At 37.3% G+C, this 18,106-nt stretch overlaps 1 protein-coding gene across 7 annotated transcripts in view; it reads left to right on the top strand.

The window, feature by feature from the left end:
- The window catches only part of ncs1b (neuronal calcium sensor 1b), a 37,656-nt gene that overhangs the window by 4,276 nt on the left and 15,274 nt on the right, over positions 1–18,106 (top strand). For all 7 annotated transcript variants that reach the window (XM_079637464.1, XM_079637466.1, XM_079637463.1 and 4 more), the window contains one exon: positions 11,762–11,786. In XM_079637464.1, coding sequence (XP_079493590.1) covers positions 11,762–11,786 — 25 coding nt within the window. The remainder of the gene's footprint in view (positions 1–11,761; positions 11,787–18,106) is intronic.

The raw sequence follows: 18,106 nt of genomic DNA, 5'->3' as shown, positions 1-18,106 counted from the left end.
GGAATGGAAAGGTTCCGTGGATGTTTAGAGGTGCCGTAGGTGATTCTCTGGAGAAACATTTTTTGTCAAGCTGGTTGAAAGTCTCCTCGTATTCTGATAGCAATCACTGTGTTAAGCGGTCTAAATGTATTTTTATAAATATATGTCATCTGTGGAAGGTCTGTGGATATCGTGTTCACACAGACATAATAAGTCAACAGCGCGTTCATGTACGCTGTGCAGACAGAGCGAGAATGGCAGGCAAGCAGCAACCACATCCAGACTCTCATCGTGGATCCCCTGGCATGCAAGACATTTTAATATACACTAAGTTTTGCTAGCTAAACAAACCAAAAACTTGCTGCGTCTAATTCCGTTTTTAAGAAGTTGTTTACGTTTGGAATTGTAGTACTGTTACTCACTGTACTGTAAAGTTTTCTCACCGGTGAATGACACATGATGTATTGCAGTAACGTCTCCGGTCTTCTGGGCTGTGCTCGTTCATGCTTTCAGGACGGCTATTGCAGGGAGGGTGGGACGTACGTTTACTGCTATAAGGCTAAAGTTAGCCAATAAAAAAACTCTATTTTCTTTTAAAATGTGTATGAAAAAAAAATGCTGGTTCATACCCATTTGTATGTTGTTTTTTAGTGTTAATCTTTCTTCATTGTTACTGTGATCTTTATTTTTTTCAGCTTTTGAGTGAAAAGGCCATGTTGGCTATATTATTTAAACGTGATTTGTATTTATCGGTTTTCCACTTGATTCCACCACATGCACTAATTAATAGTGGTGAAAAATGAGCCAAGTTGTTTGAAAATAACATTGTTAAACGGAAATCAAGATCCTGCAGTTGATACCTCATAATACAGTACGTTTTGTCAAAAGAAATCACAATTCTCGTGGCATTGCAAATTGTGATTAGCAGATGCCTGGAAGTGGGCCAAATCAGCATGTTTTAAAAGCCCCCCAATTGGGACTCGAGCTTTATGAATATGCAAATTGGTCGGTCTTGAGATATGCAATCAGGCTGGTGGTTGCCCAGAGAGATATCTGAAAGCTTGCTCTCTGCCAGTGAAGCAAATTGTGTTTCCATGGATGCATAGGCTATATATGTAAACACATTGAGCTAGGTCTAAAACTAGCGCAGTGAAATGACAACAGTATGGACTAATACTAAGGACACAATTCACTGTAGGCCGTGTATGCATTTGTTTAACTGAGATTCTTCATTAGTTTGCAGTCTTTTTTTGTGTGGAAATCAATTGTTATTCATCACATTTCTACGGTGGCCGAGATAGCTCAACACTGCAACTAAAGAAAACGCATGCAAATAGGAAACACCAGCAAATTAAGACCACATCTTCATCAGTTTGACAACACATGCACTGCAAATACTCACATAGCAACTAAAAACAGAAACCCGCTGCAAATAGCACAAAGCTCATCGTGCTGCAACTGAAGAAAATGCATGAAAAAAAAAAAAAAACAGTAAATTAAGAAAACATCTTCGTTATTTTGACAACACATGCGCTGCAAATAGTCGCAATGCAACTATATACAGAAACCCGCTGCAAATACTGTCAACGCAAACAAGTACAGAAACGCGCAGTAAATACTCACAACATACATATGATCAGGATGTTCAAAAATAATGAAGATTATTTTACAATTTATTTATTATATACAAACTGAGGAAGATGTTTTATGAGTGTGCTGGTGTTTTCTTCAGTTGCAGCGCGTTGAGCTCTCTCGGTCACAGTACATTTCTCTTAATTACTATGTGCTGGCATAAAAACCATATCAACCAAATCATACCTTAGCAACTGTTGCCATCCAGAATATTATATAACAAGTTTATATTTGCTAATCTATGGAAGCTCTCTTTTGCTCTTTGCAAGTCTATGGAAGTCCTGCATGTTTAGATTAGTTTTACATGGATTTTTTTAATAGTGACTCATTGTTTTCTTCAGTTGATAGTTAGAAGTTTTTGCCTCAGTTTTGTGCAGAGTTTAGCTCCAACCCTAATCAAACACACCTGAACAAGCTAACCAAGGTCTTGAGGATTACTAGAAAGTTACAGGCAGGTGAGTTTGATCGACAATGATGTAGCTTACTAAAAACGGAAAAGGTTTTTATTTGACTTTTTCATAAACAGACAACAACGTTGTCAAAACGATCCCTGTTCACACGGATCCGTGAAATTGACAAAAAATGCTGTATTATGCTGCCAGGCCAGTAGTTGGCGATGTCACTTTGTAAAGAGAAAACAACACTGAACTTGTAATACCTATGTGCATGACGTCACCGTATTCACAAGTTTGCGTTTTTGTAGTTTACACAGAGATGATAATGTTATCGCTTTTTTTTAAAACTTGGACTTTTAAACCTGTTTTCTGCTCCCAAAACTCTGTTGTCATCTAAATGAACGGTCAAAACGCATAAAACGCTTTCTGTTTTTAGTTGAAAACGCTGTCATGTAAACGGCAAATTATAAGGGTTATTCTGTCGTCTGATAGCACCTCTCTCTTCGCTATGTAAGGAAAGCTGCGACAGTTGAGTGTTTAACATACCATACTTGTTTATTTCCAGTTATTTGAAGTTAATTTTTTTTATTGTGAACACATTACTCACCCTATTTTTACTACAAAAAAAAATATCAAATCTGGACATGCCAGGGTAACCAGTGCACGCCGGTGTAAGCTTCAATAGAAATTTAACAACGGATGTAACATTCTAAAACTCTGTTTATCTGTACTGACTCTAAAAACTCCTGGGTTGATTCAACCCATGATTTGGTCAAATATGGGCAAAACTAACGGTTGGGTTTGTCCCTATTTGACCCAAACATGGGTTGAAAGTAACAACCCTGAATCTTTTATTGTGTAAGAACAAATGGCAAATACCTCACCTGACCATTCATTTAGGAAGCCTGATAAAACAGATCTATTTTCATCAAACTTATAAAAAGAAGCCAAGACACTGTTAGTAAATACTGTCTGTATTAATAAGCCTAAATGCGGTAAAGTAGGCAGTGCTGGTTTGAAGTCATGCAGATAAAGAATGGGAAGTGACAGCCAATGGCTTCCTAATGATGGTGTGTGCTGTGCATTGGGCTCAGTGGTGGGCGCTACATGGAAAGGCGCTGGGCAGGAAATTGCAGCATGCAGGGAAATGTGCCTCCGTGCTGGGATGAACTTCATGCCCCTCGCTTTCTTTCTTTCTTTCTTTCTTTCTTTCTTTCTTTCTTTCTTTCTTTCTTTCTTTCTTTCTTTCTTTCTTTCTTTCTTTCTTTCTTTCTTTCTTTCTTTCTTTCTTTCTTTCTTTCTTGTCATGCTCTGTCCCATTTCTTGTCATGCTCTGTCCCATTTAATTGCCTCTCTGTGAGCATGGAATGGAATACTGTAATTAAGGCCTTATCAACTCTGCTTTGCGATGAAGGACATTGGATTTCTCTTATCCATGTATCCCTCTTACCCCCCCCCTCTCTCTCTCTCTCTCTCTCTCTCTCTCTCTCTCTCTCTCTCTCTCTCTCTCTCCTTAGCAGTCCCTTATCTTTTGCCTCATTTTCTTCTTCTTCTCATCCCCATTTGTAACATTTATTGTTTTTTTCTTTGTTCCTCCACGTCTTTCAAGTTTCTATGTGCTCAGCTTGAAATTATGTTTTAATCAGAAAGAAGTCTTCAGTTGTGTATTTTTAGGATTGCATTAGCTCTATTGTCTGTGACTACTGTAAGAAGGTGAAGTAAAGCTTGAGAATGGAACATTCAGGCTTTAAATACACTTTTTGCAGTATAGGATGACCAAGAAAGAACGATGTTGATCAAAATGTATCCAAAAAAATATAAAAAAGTACAGTAATAAATGCAAATTTAAAATATTGTAGGCAGCCAAGTCTATTATTTAAAGCAGCTGAGGGCTGCTGGGCGGTGCTTGTTAATGGAGGTGCACGTCACTGCATTGTTGTTATTCACTGCAATGTTCACACACAAGTTAATATGCTTACATTGTAAGCATATCTTCATTTCTGGTAAGCAAGAACAGTCCAAAAACAGTCAATAAATCCACAATTCCAAGTCCTTCACCAGTACAGATTTCCTCTTGCACAGCGTGGCATGCCATAGCATAACTTAGCATAATGGTCAAAAAACAGTGTGCACCTTCCCTCCAGCAACACCTGTCACCTGAAGGAAGGTTCCCACCTATATACAGTAACCAACTACCCAAAGAAAGACCCCTACTGGACACACACTTACATAGCAACATTCAAAATAAAGACAAAATGGCTCTTACATACCGGCCGCTAATTGGGATGAATCAAACATACCAATTCCCTAACAAAGAGCCACACATAAACACAAATAGTGAGCACAATAAACACACATGATGCTTATAACAAAACCCCTTAGCCCATAGACTTGTGTAAAAAACAAAGCTTTCCTACAGGCCTGTCAATAACACTGGTCTTTATGTTTGTCCTTGTGTTTATATGAATCATAAAACCTGATATAGCCTGGCAGGGGTTCATAAGGCGGGGGAAACACAGGACCTTTATGTTCCAGAAACTTCCATTTGGAACCATCTTTTTTGGCTTTCTTTTTCCCTCTAGTGGTATCTTTCTTTTCCTATTTTGTCCTTTTCTTCTTCTCATTCTTCACTTTTACCTTTTTGGGTTTGTGTTTATACTCGTCTTCATCCCGCTCTCTCTTGAGTGACTTCTCATGTTTGATGGAGTGATGATAGCCATTATCCTCTTCCACTTTAGTTGACGGTGATCTTACAAAGCCATTCTCTTTATCTTGATATTTCCCATCAGAACTATGGAACTTTTCTTCCTGTGGCTTTTCTTTATGCTTAAGTTGCTCTTTTTCTGTCTCTCGATGCTTCTTCTCTGAAGAGCTTTTGTGTTCGCTGTTGCCGTTCTGTGAAGTTTCCTGCTGTTTTGCCTCAGAGAAATCGTTAGGAAGATACACATGTTCCTTTTTAAATGGGAACTTCAAGGCATAATGATTGTCCTGAAGCTTGGCAGAACTCTCTGCAGTCTCCAAAAACCTAATATCCTCTCTTGACAATCCTTGCTCTTCTGCAGCTCGCTCATTGAAGTCATTGTATTGAAGGTTGTATTGTTTAATCAACATCTCCTCCAATCTACTCACAGAAATCCTGTTAACCACTGCAGAACAGTCTTCAGCCTCAAAGCTGCCTGCATGCAAAGGACCATTGATGACCCAACCTAATGCCGTTCTCATAGCATAAGGGCCATCCCCAAGGCTATTTATGACTTCCCAAGGCTCCAACATCTTAGGAGCGTTGTTTCCAATCAACAAGTCAACGTTAGCCATTATGCGGGGAACTCCACCGCCTAATATTTTTTAAATATAATTTATTCCTGTGATTCCAAAGCCGAATTAGCGGCCGTACCAGTCTTCAGTGTCTCATGACCCTTCAGAAATTATTCTAATATGCTGATTTGGTGCTCAAGAAACATAGCTTATTACTATATGTTAAAATCAGTTGTGCTGCTTAATATTTTTCTGGAAAGCGTGATACTTTTTTCAGGATTCTTTGATGGATAGAAAGTTCAATGAATGACATTTATTTGCATTTATTACATGTATTTATTAAAATTATTAAAGAATTTTTAAATAGAAATCTTTTGTAACATACATGTCTTCACTGCCACTTTTGATCAATTTAATGCATCCTTGATGAATACAAATAATACTCTTATTTATTTTACCACAAATGTTTGAATGGTATCATTGTTAATCTTTCCACAAAAATTGTAATCAGCAGAAACTATTTTTAATATTGTTAATAATAATAATGTTTTATAATAATAATAAGTAAGTTAATAATAATAAGGTTTTTTGAGTAGCAAATCAGCATGATTCCTGAAGGATCATGTGACACTGAAGACTGGAGTAATGATGAAAATTCACCTTTGCCGTCACATGAATAAATTAAATTTTTGGTTAAATAAATGCAACCTTGCTGAAGATAAGAGCTTTATTTTTTCACAAAGGCAAAAATAAAGTACGCTCTGAATATTGCAACACTAATCATAAATGGGCTCATCTCTATTTAACTTGGGGAGTCTTTAGTCTTTGTAGTCGCAGTTTAGTCTGAATGTCATTTTAACTAAGAAACCATATAAAGCTGGTTTATATTGATTCACCATGATTTATCCATATAAATCTGTGCTGAATAATAAGCAAATATTGTATGTAAAACATGCTTAAGAAGCTGAAATCATCAGTTCCATTCACTGTCTTGACAACAGCTGGCCTCTATCTCTCTCTCTCTCTTCATTCCCATCCCAGATGTAACCGACTGATTAAATCTACAGTTTCAGCCGTTTCACGTCTGTATTTTGCATATGTTTGTGGCAATTAAAGGACAGCTTAACTTGTTTTACAGCTGTGGAGGCTTGCTGCTGCAAGTGTTTATTTCTCATGAGTGGGCTACATGATTGAGGTTTTTTTTCTTTTTTGCGTGGCGAAGAGCTGAAGCGTGCATGAATACAGACTAGATTTTAATGTAGGCAGACGAATTTTCATTCTGCCAGGAAGAACTTGATCAATCAGCTCACTGGCTCGCCTATTAAGTGTTGTAAAACAGATTTACCATGGAATTTAACTACAAATATGAGGCATATCTCTTCTGTCGGGTTATGTAACATTGGTTGATGGCATTTTCACAGCAATCATTAGATTATTTCATGGAAGACATATCTCTTGGTATTGATCGAATGTAAGCTGTTGTAGCAGCTCTATGGAGAATTGTAGCTTCAAAGAACTTGGGCATTAGAGACCTGAATGATTTAATGAAGCAAATTTAAACTAAGGCCTATATCACAGCCAGTTCATTGCCAGCTCACATCTCACTGAAGTATTAGGCTCTAGTAGCGCTTTCTTTGGAGAGATCCTTAAGCGCTTAGAGCAGTAGCGCAATAGCCCCATTAAAGTTTTGCCCTTTCAGTTAGGAGATTTGCATACAATTGACATTTTAGGTTCCCTTCAGAGTTTTAGTGGCTATAGTTCAAATAAAAAATGAGTGTGTGAACTCTTAAAGGACTAATTTACCAGAATGAACCAAATTAACATTCTATCATCATTTACTCACTCTCATGCCCTCATATATGACCCTCATATTCATTCTTCTGTTGAACTCAATACATTTTGAATCATACACGGGTCACTCTTTTCTGTGCAGTAACAATGAAAAAGGACTGGAGCTCTCAAGCTTAAAAAACAAAACAAAACACAAAATGACCTTAAATCTATCCTAAAAGTATAGTGCAAATGAATTAGTTGTTTGATTCCTATATTCTATGGGGTGTGTTCATACTTGGCAGGTTTGGTTTGATTAAAACAAACTCTGGTTCGATTGCATTTAAGCACGTGTTAACGCTTCTATCTGAATCCTGGTGTGCACCAAACAAGCAGACCGAGACCCATATTTTCAGGGGTTCTCAGTCCATTTTCAAATGTTCTCTTGTGCTGTTTGACTGAAATATGAACACAGCATGGACCAAAGACATAAAGGACAAAAACAGGATGTGATGTGACAAGATGCAGCCCTAAAAAAGACAGAATGCTCAAGGATCTTCTCATCATTAGAGCAATTTTGCCCATTACAGTTCGGTTCAGGCGTGAGAACCTTTTTTTGGTGTCCAACTACAAGTGTGAGCGAACATACCCTAGGTGTCCTGAAGTCACAAGATTTGTGATTGGGATTTTTTTAACTGCATTAAACTCTTCTTTTAAAAAACTGGATTCAAAAGAATACTTTCTTTTTAATTCAAATCGAAGAGTTAAAACATTTTTTATAATAATTTTGGAACTGGACAGCCCTCATTCTGTCCTTCCTCATTCGCTTTTATTATATTGAGTGGTCACCTTTTGTGTTCCACTGAAGTAAATCAGTTAATCACACTAGCTTGCAAAGTATTTTCATTGTTTGGGTAAATTGATCCTTTAATTGCTCACAGTTTTGTGCTGTGTGCCAGTCATTTCCTTCTCCGTCACGCTTTTCTAAATCTCTTTTTCCAAAGCTTGAAATACAAACGATTTGTGTACCGTCATCAGAACAATCCGCCTCAACAATGATTTCCTGTGATTTTTTGCAAGGAGGCACATCACAATATCTGAAAAGATCTTGCCACTGTGTGGTTTCCAAGCGATTAGTGGTCTTAGCACAGAGAGTGTTTGACTGCAGAAACAGAAAAAGTCATTCATAAAATGGAAAGACGGTTGTTTAAGTGGTTTCGGTATAAAACAAGAATCCAACACTAGTTCACACAATTTCCTCTCAACAAACCATTTAAAAATGTGTACCGTTTTAGACATGCAAATGTTAATGTTTAATAGTGACGCAGGACGGTCTGCACACATTGGCTGTGTCTGAAACCTGAAAAATGTTGACTTCTCAGGCAGAATACTGGTAAGAAGACATCAAGGCAGCTTCGAGTCCAATGTTTGCATAACATCCAACTAAAATGCCTCCATCTGGTCGATTTTTCTAAGGGCAGCATTAGATGCATCATTTGTTGACTACAGCAGTCCCAGCAGGATTTCGCCAAGCTTATTTCTAATCATTGCTGCCCAAAATCACAGTTGGCTGTGGCTTTTCTCAACAATTCCAATTTGCTTGTTGTTGTTTTGCAGTGAAAACTCACGAATAATCATTATGTAATTGTGAAAATAGCGTAAGTGACATAACCTTTATACAAAAAACATGTCTAGGTGGCCAGCAAGGCCTGACTATTGAGTGACGGCATAAGGTATTGGCTCTATAGTGTCTTAAATTGGTAAAGGATCGTCCACTTAGGTAGGAAGAGGCCTTCTGACTAACATGTAAAGCGGATAATAACAATCTGCATTAAAACGCTTACGAAATTAGTTTGAGATGTCTGTGAAGTTGTGTTCAGATTTTTGATCCCTCTAAAATGAATAAACACAAATTGTCTCAATGGTTTGCATTTGGTCAACAACTATGGTATCTCACATTCTTGGTATACGTTTGTTTGGAGCATGTCTCTTCAGTTTTTAGTTCTCATAATCCATTCAAGTTAACCAAAAACAACACAAAATTTTTAGGCTGATGTGATATCAGGGTGGGTACTTTCATATTACCCACATATGTCATATATGTATGCCCTTTTCATTGAAATCCAGCCTTTAGTTGCTCATGTGAATCACTCTTGAACACAGCTCTGTTTCATGGCAGACTGTTAAAGACTGCCACACTTCGCTCACACTGGTTTGTTGCTCTAGTTTCTAGTTTTATAATGTTGGTCCTTCTAGTGGCAGATCTAAACCCATGTTGTACTGGATTTGACATCCAGTTTCTGGCTATGTGTTGTGTCGTTGTGTTGGTTACGTTTTTCGTTCATTGTTTTCAAGCTTCTAGGTTACTGCTGTTTCCCAGCAACAACTGTGCTATCCCAGCACTAGGGTTGTGTGGGTACAATTTCGTATAGCCTACTCCTTATAATGGGGGGGGGGGGGGGGGGGGGTGCTACCACAGAAACCGAAAATTCTCGGGCCAGCAGCATGTGTCCAAATTTCAATCTTAACCGTTCTATTTCATCAGAAACGATCTGAAAACAGGGCTTTAAGTGTAAAATACAGAACTTGTCCTTTAAGGCACACCATATTATACAAATACTTTAGCTAAAATAATGTTTTTAATAATGTCTAAGTTATTACTTGTTCAAAACAATCAGTTTAGCAAAGTGCCCTAACAGCAGGGGCGCCTTTTACCCCAAGTACCATACTTTTACACAACACTGTTGCTTTAATTACCTTGAATGTAACTGAAAATCATTAAAAAGACTTTTCTCTCATAATGTATTCAAAAATTGTAGTGTTTCTCATTTGCTTTCTTAAATCTACAACATTTAAAAAAACATCACATATTAAATAAAAGTAGCGCAGAAATCAACTTTGCACGGCTGCGATCACATCAAGGGTCAGCCAAATTTCCATGTGCATCTTGAAAAGTGCTACGGCAAGTTTTTGTGCCATCTAGTGGTTTAGAGGAAAATAAATAACCTATAATTCTTTAATAATACATTTTCTCTGCCATTAGAGCGATTCAATCTCAAAGCACCACTTTTAAATGATCTTCATTTGAGGGCTTTTCTCAAGAAATATATATATTTTTTTATTATTTGTTCTTATTTTGATTATAATGATTGATTTGATGAATTATTAAGGATAGCATATCATTAATTTGATAACATTTTGGATTAATTGATTGCTGTTACGAACCTACAAATTAGTATCAAATAAGATAGGCTACTGTATATACAGTATTTATCTTTCCATTTAGATTAAGGCGGCAGTGGCTCAGTGGTTCATGTAGGTTGTCTACAAACCGAAAGGTTGGTGGTTCAATCCCCGGTTCCACTTGACCAAGTGTCGAGGTGTCCATGAGCAAGACACCTAACCCCAACTGCTCCCGACGAGCTGGATGGCGCCTTGTATGGCTGACACTGCCGTCGGTGTATGAATGGGTGAATGTGAGGCAATATGTAAAGCGCTTTGGTGGCCATTGGGTCTGTAAAAGCGCTATATAAATGCAGTCCATTAAAAATTGCATAACTGCAGTAGTCCATCTTTACCCATATAAATGTCTAGTAGATTTTCCACATAGAAATGGATGCATCTTCAAGTGTGTTAGAGAAGGACTCTTGAGGGCTTTTAACACTTGAAATAGGCTGGTCAATCTAAACCCCGGCCAAACTGAATCCTGGGTTATCTTGCTTCACGTTTTACACTGCTCATAATTTACCCGGGTTTAACAATTAATCCTGGGTATTCATAAACTGACATAAGCTTTGTAGCAGGGTTTCATAACCCCGGTTATAAAGCGGTGCTAACCCCGCTTCTAAATTACAAGTGTGACACGTTCCTTTACCCGGGGTTAAAAGTATGGCGTCAAATGGTGGACAAAACAGCGCAGAACTCGCGCGTGTAGAAAAAAAACTTGCGCGTGTTTAAATCTGCGCGTGCGTGTAGAAAAGAACTCGTGCGTGTGGAACCTGTCAGGACTCGCGGCTGTTATTTCTGCTTGCGACTTGTTAATTTGTGCGCTCACTCATATTTTTTGTTCTCCAGTTTGGGATTTTACGTGCAAGCTTTTGTCACGGTGATTCACAATGTTTTAATTCACTTGCGCGCTGTGTATGCGCTTGCGCTGTTTATGCGCTTGCGCTGTTTTGTCCACCATTTGATGCCATATAAAAGCGGTGTGAAAAGCCCTTTGGGGTCCTGCTGTGAAAGCTGCCTCTCAGAATGTAAAGATGAGACTAATGTGATGTGTTGTCTGAGGATTTGTTGTTTAGGATTTGTGTAACGGTTCTGTTCTGTATAGTTATGTTTTACTGTCATTGTGTTCTGTTTTCCCTTTTCTAATTTGCACGTGTTCCCTGTGATTTATTAGTTTCCATAGCTCCTAATTAATGTATTCACCTGCTTCTGTTCAGTTCATTAGCTCTCCCTTGTATTTAAGTCCTCAGTTTTCTTTGTTCAGTGTTCTGTCATATTTGCTTTATCTTCAGAGTTTATCATGTCATGCTTGCAAAGGTGGTTTCCATTTAAGTAGCAAATAAAAAACTATCAAATGAGACTGTAAAAAGTATTAATATTGCGCATTCCAGAAGGAAACAGGCTGAATCACATGAGGCAGTCAGTATATTGATCATGTTTGCCTGACAAATCTGTTGTATTTTTCTTTATTTGTTAATTGTGTTCTCTCCTATTTCCCCCTACAGTTACAGAGAAAGAGGTTCAGCAATGGTAAGTTTATCTATGTATTTTTCTGTCAGTTAGTCTGTCTGTCTGTCTATCTATCTATCTATCATCCATCCTTCCTCCATCCTTCGTTCATCCTACACGTATAGTGGTATAGTTCCTCTCCTCTCCTCTCCTCTCCTCTCCTCTCCTCTCCTCTCCTCTCCTCTCCTCTCCTCTCCTCTCCTTTTTGGCACACTGGGTACATCATTCTTTTGTATCTCCATCTGCTTTGGCCATCACAGCATCATTTTGTATTTCCTCTCATCATTTGGTAGTTGTGCTTCAGGGGGAAAATCTCAGTGTCTACCCTTTGAAACACACATTTGACAGTAACGTTACATTCCGTCCTTCCGTTAATTTGCCCAAATGTCAGCGAGCAGGAGTGTGTCAGTCTGTCACAGAGTCCAAGTGCTGACACCTTTGCTGGCATGCCCAAGGTCAGTCCAGCCCTGGCACTGTGTGCCCCTGGGTGTTTGCCAGGCTACATTGTTGACTCAATTCTACTGCTGTTGCTGCTGGTATACTTAAAACCAGTGAGGAAGGACGTGGATGTGAGGCTGAAGTGGGACGTGAGCTTAGGTGCTTTTGCATTTCCTCACTGTAAGATCTCACTCCGCCTATCACAGGTACCGTTGCCTTTTCAGTACCCATCATTCCTTTAAGGATCCTTCCTGAGGATGAATGATGTCATTAAAGTAACACAGAGCTGAAGGTGCAAAAAGATGCTTTTATTTTCATGGTTTTAGCCACAGTACTTGTTTGATGCACAAATGTCAGACGTGTGTGTATACTTTATGCAGATGTAAAAACCTTCAAGTATTACCACCATGGGATGCATATACATAAGTCTCTATCTTCACCAAGTCTGCATTTATTTGATAAAAAAACTGTAAAACTGTAATACTGTGAAATATTATTAGTTTAAAATAAATAATTACAGTTTTTAAAATATAATTTATAAACTTTTATTATTATCAATGTTGCATTATCATTATGCAGTTGTGCTGCTTAATATTTTTGTATTCGTGATACAAGTCTTTGATTAATAGAAAGTTCAAGAAAATATTTTTTTGAAATATGAATCTATTATAAATGTATTTCACTTTTGATCAATTTAGTGTATCCTTGCTAAATAAAAGTTTTAGTTTCTTTCAGAAAAAAAGTACTGACCCCCAAACATTTAAACCGTATACAGTCATGTGAAAAAGAAAGTACACCCTCTTAGAACTCTGTGGTTTTACTTTTCAGGACATAATAAAAATCATCTGGTCCTTGACAGGTCTTTAACACATGAGTCATATCACTCTGTGTTATTATTTATTTAACAAAAATAAAGCCAAAATTGAGAAGCAATGTGTAAAAACATCTAACTGCACCCGATGATTCAATAGCTTGTAGAACCACATTTAGAAGCAATAACTTGAAGTAATCGTTTTCAGTATGACGTTATCAGTCTCTCACATCGTTGTGGAGGAATTTTGTCCTGCTCTTCTTTACAACGATTCTTCAGTTCATTGAGGTTTCAGGGTATTTGTTTATGCACAGCTCTCTTAAGGTCCCGCCACAGCATTTCAATCGGGTTGAGGTCTGGACTTTGACTGGACCATTGCAACACCTTGATTATTTTCTTTTTCAGCCGATCTGTTGTCGATTTGTTGGTGTGCATGGGATCATTGTCTTGTTGCTTGACCCAATTTTGTCCAAGCTTTAGCTGTTGGACAGATGGCCTCATATTTGTCTCTAGAATACTGTGGCTGAAAAACAATCCCAAATCATCACCCTCAACCACTGTGCTTGACAGTTGGTACAAGGTGTTTGGACGGATAGGTTGTGTTTGGTTTTCGCCAAATGTGGCACTGTACATTCTGGCCAAACAAAGGCATTTGATTAGCATCGTCTGACTTCTACTTACCCTCTTAATTCCAATGGAATCATTAAGAGTGTACTTAGTTTGTCACACATGGCTTCTCCATTTTGGCCTAGTTTTTGTTAAATAAAAAATGACACGGTGTAATATGTCATCCGTTGTTATTCATCTGATGTTGTATTTACCTAGTTTTAAGACCTATTAAGGACCAGATGTTTCTTTTGTGTACTGAAACGTAAAACAGTAGAATTCAAAGTGGGTGCACTTTCTTTTTCACATGACTGTTTTGGTTTTATATAGGTTATTCTAACTCCACCCTTAGGAAAAAAACACCGGACCGACATATTAAATTGGAGTCTGAAATGAAATCTGAAATGAACTATATAAAATATTGACACACACAAAACATTTTTATAGTAACGGAATTTACAACTATTATAGTATTTAAATATTGGCACAGCAATATCTGTTTCTAATTGGACAGAAAAACTGTAAAAATACAGTTTTTCTGTATTTGTATATCAGAAAATGTGTATATCAGAAATTCTGTCAGTTCAAAAGTAACAAGTACAAGTTATTTCACACAAAACAAAGCAAATTATACAGTTCTGGTCATGGATATAGTTAAATTGCTATTAAGGTGCCCTCTTAAGTTTATTGCTACAAACGGTGTGTTTACTTCGAGAAGTTGGATAAAGCATGTGGAACTGGCAGTTTTGAACCAGTTAGCAATATTCATCTGATGGCCATTGAATGGACTGTCAGGCATGTTTGAGGCTAATCTTTTTTGTGTGATTGTGATTTGAATCTTTGTCTTTCAATCTCAGAGCTGAAATGTAATGAAACTGACAAGACCATCTTCCTCCGTGATCTCAAATGGAATTAGAGAACTATTACATCAGCCGGGCAGATTGCATTCTCTTCGGTATTAGGCTACAGCATTTATTGTCCTTTTATACTAGACCTAGACATTCTGTCGCTGGTAATTCATACAGAAATAAAATTCCCAGTATTAACCAAGAGTTCCACTCGCTATATAAATGGCCGTTTTCATATTGGCTGATGTGTATTGATCATCCAACTGTTGCCTTGCGGCTAATAGTCCAGTGGCTGAATTAATGGCTGGGCATAGGTTAACCAACAGCCTTGGGAGAAACAACTAAAAACATCTGAGCCATTTGTCTTCCCCTGCAGGACTTGTGTGTGTGCTGGACATCACAATGAAAGTCTGTATTTGAATACACTGCAATCTCCTGAAGTGCTGTTTAAAGGCTGGCGGAGCTGCCGTAAGGTGGCGAAGCTTTTGTCAATAAAACAAAACACACACACAAGGTCATATTATGATAGCTTTATGTGGGGAATAGACTGAAATTTAAGTCGTTATTCACAGATTATCTTCCTTTCTAGGAGGACTGGATCTGCAACCAAATCAACGAGTTAGTAAATTTGAACTTGAGAATCTATTCAGTTCAATTCGTGAAATAAATCAATTAGACTGGTTTTGTGATCTTTAGCAGCAGATTCATTCAAAAGAGTTGACTCACATTTTGCTCACAAATTAAACATTGCTACGGCTCCCATGAACTCCTGAGCTGGGTGTCAACATTTTCAATAAGCAATGGCTTAAGTTTTAGTCTTATTGTATGACTTAAGAAGACTTTTGTGTCCATTGTAAAGCTTAAAGCTTCAGTTTCCATTTTAAACGGCATGGAAAAGAGCTACCAATACAATTCTTCTAGAAAGTTGTTGTGTTTTAACTTCTATTGTGGACTACTATTTTGAAAAGGAAGTCTGAACTGTTGTGTAATGACGTAATGTGTGTGAGAACAGAAGGGAAGAGTAAACTAGATGGATGAAGTTCGCTTCTTTTGTTTTGTGTGTTTCTCTGCTTAATAACTCCTGACTGATACCACAAAAGTCATATAAGTTTGAAAGCAATATTGTTCCAGGGTGAACATGGATGTTGATGCAGGAACATGTCATGTTACAGTTTTTCTCAAATGCGTTGGCTCATTTTGTCTTAACACTAAACTTTAAGTACAATTGTCACGCAGCTGTTAAATGGGACATCACAACTCTATTGCACCTCTGCAAAAATTGAGTAACTCACCCAAAACATTTAAGCTTCATAACCTAGTTATTGTGACAGTAAATTGGCTAATGCCACTAAAAATAAATGTTTTTTTGTCATTGTGTGAGCCGTACCGGTCAAAATGTTTAGATGTTTTTTCACCATGGCTGTCAACCCTTGAATGAGTGTTATATCAAAATTTAGATTTTTGGACTATACCTTGTTGAAGCAAATTGAGCAAAAGTGATTGAGGAAAAACTGGAAGTGTACAAGAACAAACAAGTTACAAAAATGATACACTGTCATCATATAAAGCACTGATTAAATCAATGTGTACAGTAACTTCCAGTGAACACAGATGCATTCAGATTCCTTGTGTGTGTGTGTGTGTGTGTGTGTGTGTGTGTGTGTGTGTGTGTGTGTGTGTGTGTGTGTGTGTGTGTGTGTGTGATGATCTATAGTGTCTTGTCTTCATTTGTGCATGTGTTTGTTCTTGACTGTGCCAGATGTTTTTATTTTTTTGACAATATTTGTTATATATAGAATATTTGTTTTATTACAACCACAACAACTCCTTGAATATAGTCAATTTGTTTTGTGTGTATTCCCATTTCAAGTGTGAACATTTGAAGAAGCAAGCTCTTAGACCACTCAGATGAACACCTGATTTTTTTTTTTTTTTTTTTTTTATTGATCCAAGGAGAGGAGTAGGATAGTTGACTCAAAAATTCTGTTATCATTTACTCACACTCATGTTTACTCTGTGGAACACAAAAAATATATAAATTTAGATTTTGAAGAATGTTTCAGCTATTTTTCCCATACATCAGAAGTTAATGGAACACAAAACATTCAAAAGGCATAGGCTTAGGCCTTTATTCATTATCATTAGAGGTCGACCGATAGTGGATTTTACCGATAACGATAGCTAGGTTGGGCCATACTTGCCGATAACCGATTAATGAACCGATAGTTTTTAAAATTGATACTGGATAAAAACAAACATAACACTCCAAGTAAAACAGTGCTGAACTTTATTATATATATATAAAAAAAAAACTGTATTGAACCATGAAAACATGCTAAATGAAATAAATATATAAATGTGAATAAATATTTAAGTCAATAAAAGACATTCATTCAAACTGAAACAAAAAGTAATACTCTAAATAACAAATAAAACCAGTTACATTCAAAATGTAACTATTTAACTGTTCTTTTCAAGCCAACTTAATTAATAAAAAAGTAATAAAATTTGTATTAAAATGTGAAGATGAAAAAAAAAAAAACGAAATCGAATGCTTTTCTGATTCGTAATGTTTCTGTCGGCTGTATGAACATATCAGTTTGCTTACGTCTCTAGCTTTAAATATGCAACTTCTCTGCATATTTAATGCATAAAAGTGACCAGCTGGATATGAACTAATGCAAATAGAGGTAACAATTGTGACATTAAACATTCGGGTCGGACATACGTTTATGTTTGTCAGTGTTTTAACCGCTTGAGGTACTACTAATGTTAGCGTCCTGTCCTCTCAGCCTCGAAGGCAAACAAACATATGTTGTGCTGTTCTTTCTCTACTAATGCAGCATTTAGTCAACAAATTAATCACTTTATAATGATATGACAAAATGTACTGTATACATACATTTGAGCTGTCGGTGCTTTAAACGCGCATCTGATGTCAGCGCTCTCCGCGCAGCATGTGCTCTCAGTGCAGCACGCAGAATCACGTGTCGAAATAAACAACACGAGGCACGAGTTATTATTACACCTCTAGAGGCCGCTCTTGTACTGCATCATGCCAGCAGACCCTTTTCAGCTCTCATGTGTAATGAATGACAGCGCGCGCTTCTCAGCCGCTCCAGCAATGGACGCAACCAGGAAAAACTATCGGTATATATTTTTGCCGATAACGATAGTTCCACCAGTCAACAATCGGTGCCGATTAATCGGCAAAACCGATGAATCGGTCGACCTCTAATTATCATGTATAACCAGATTACATAAAATATGATTATGCAAACCACAAACGCCAACTGACATCAAACCTTACCAGTTATACATTAAACCATAAAAAAACAGCTCGGACCATATTAGTCTTTTCAGCACGGAAATGGCATATAATTATTGATTTTACATCAGTGATCCAGACCGTCTGGACTGGAATTGTAGGCTGACATTCATAGTAGTCGAAAGTGGGACTTTTACAGACAGTTCAATAATGTGTAATTAAAGAACGATGCGACTTTTATAATTAGAAAGTGCCTTTTAGACACTGAGATGTAAGATTCCTACAGTTCATTATCCTGTCTAAATGAAAGCCAATGTCACTCTGGGGGTAAATTTGTTTTCATTTGAAATCAGAATTTTTTAAAACTAGA

This window comes from Phoxinus phoxinus (assembly GCF_949152265.1).
Source record: "Phoxinus phoxinus genome assembly, chromosome: 15".
Classification (NCBI taxonomy): Eukaryota; Metazoa; Chordata; class Actinopteri; order Cypriniformes; family Leuciscidae; genus Phoxinus; species Phoxinus phoxinus.
The sequence above is the reverse complement of the archived record's forward strand: the minus strand, read 5'-3'. Positions and strand labels throughout refer to the sequence as shown.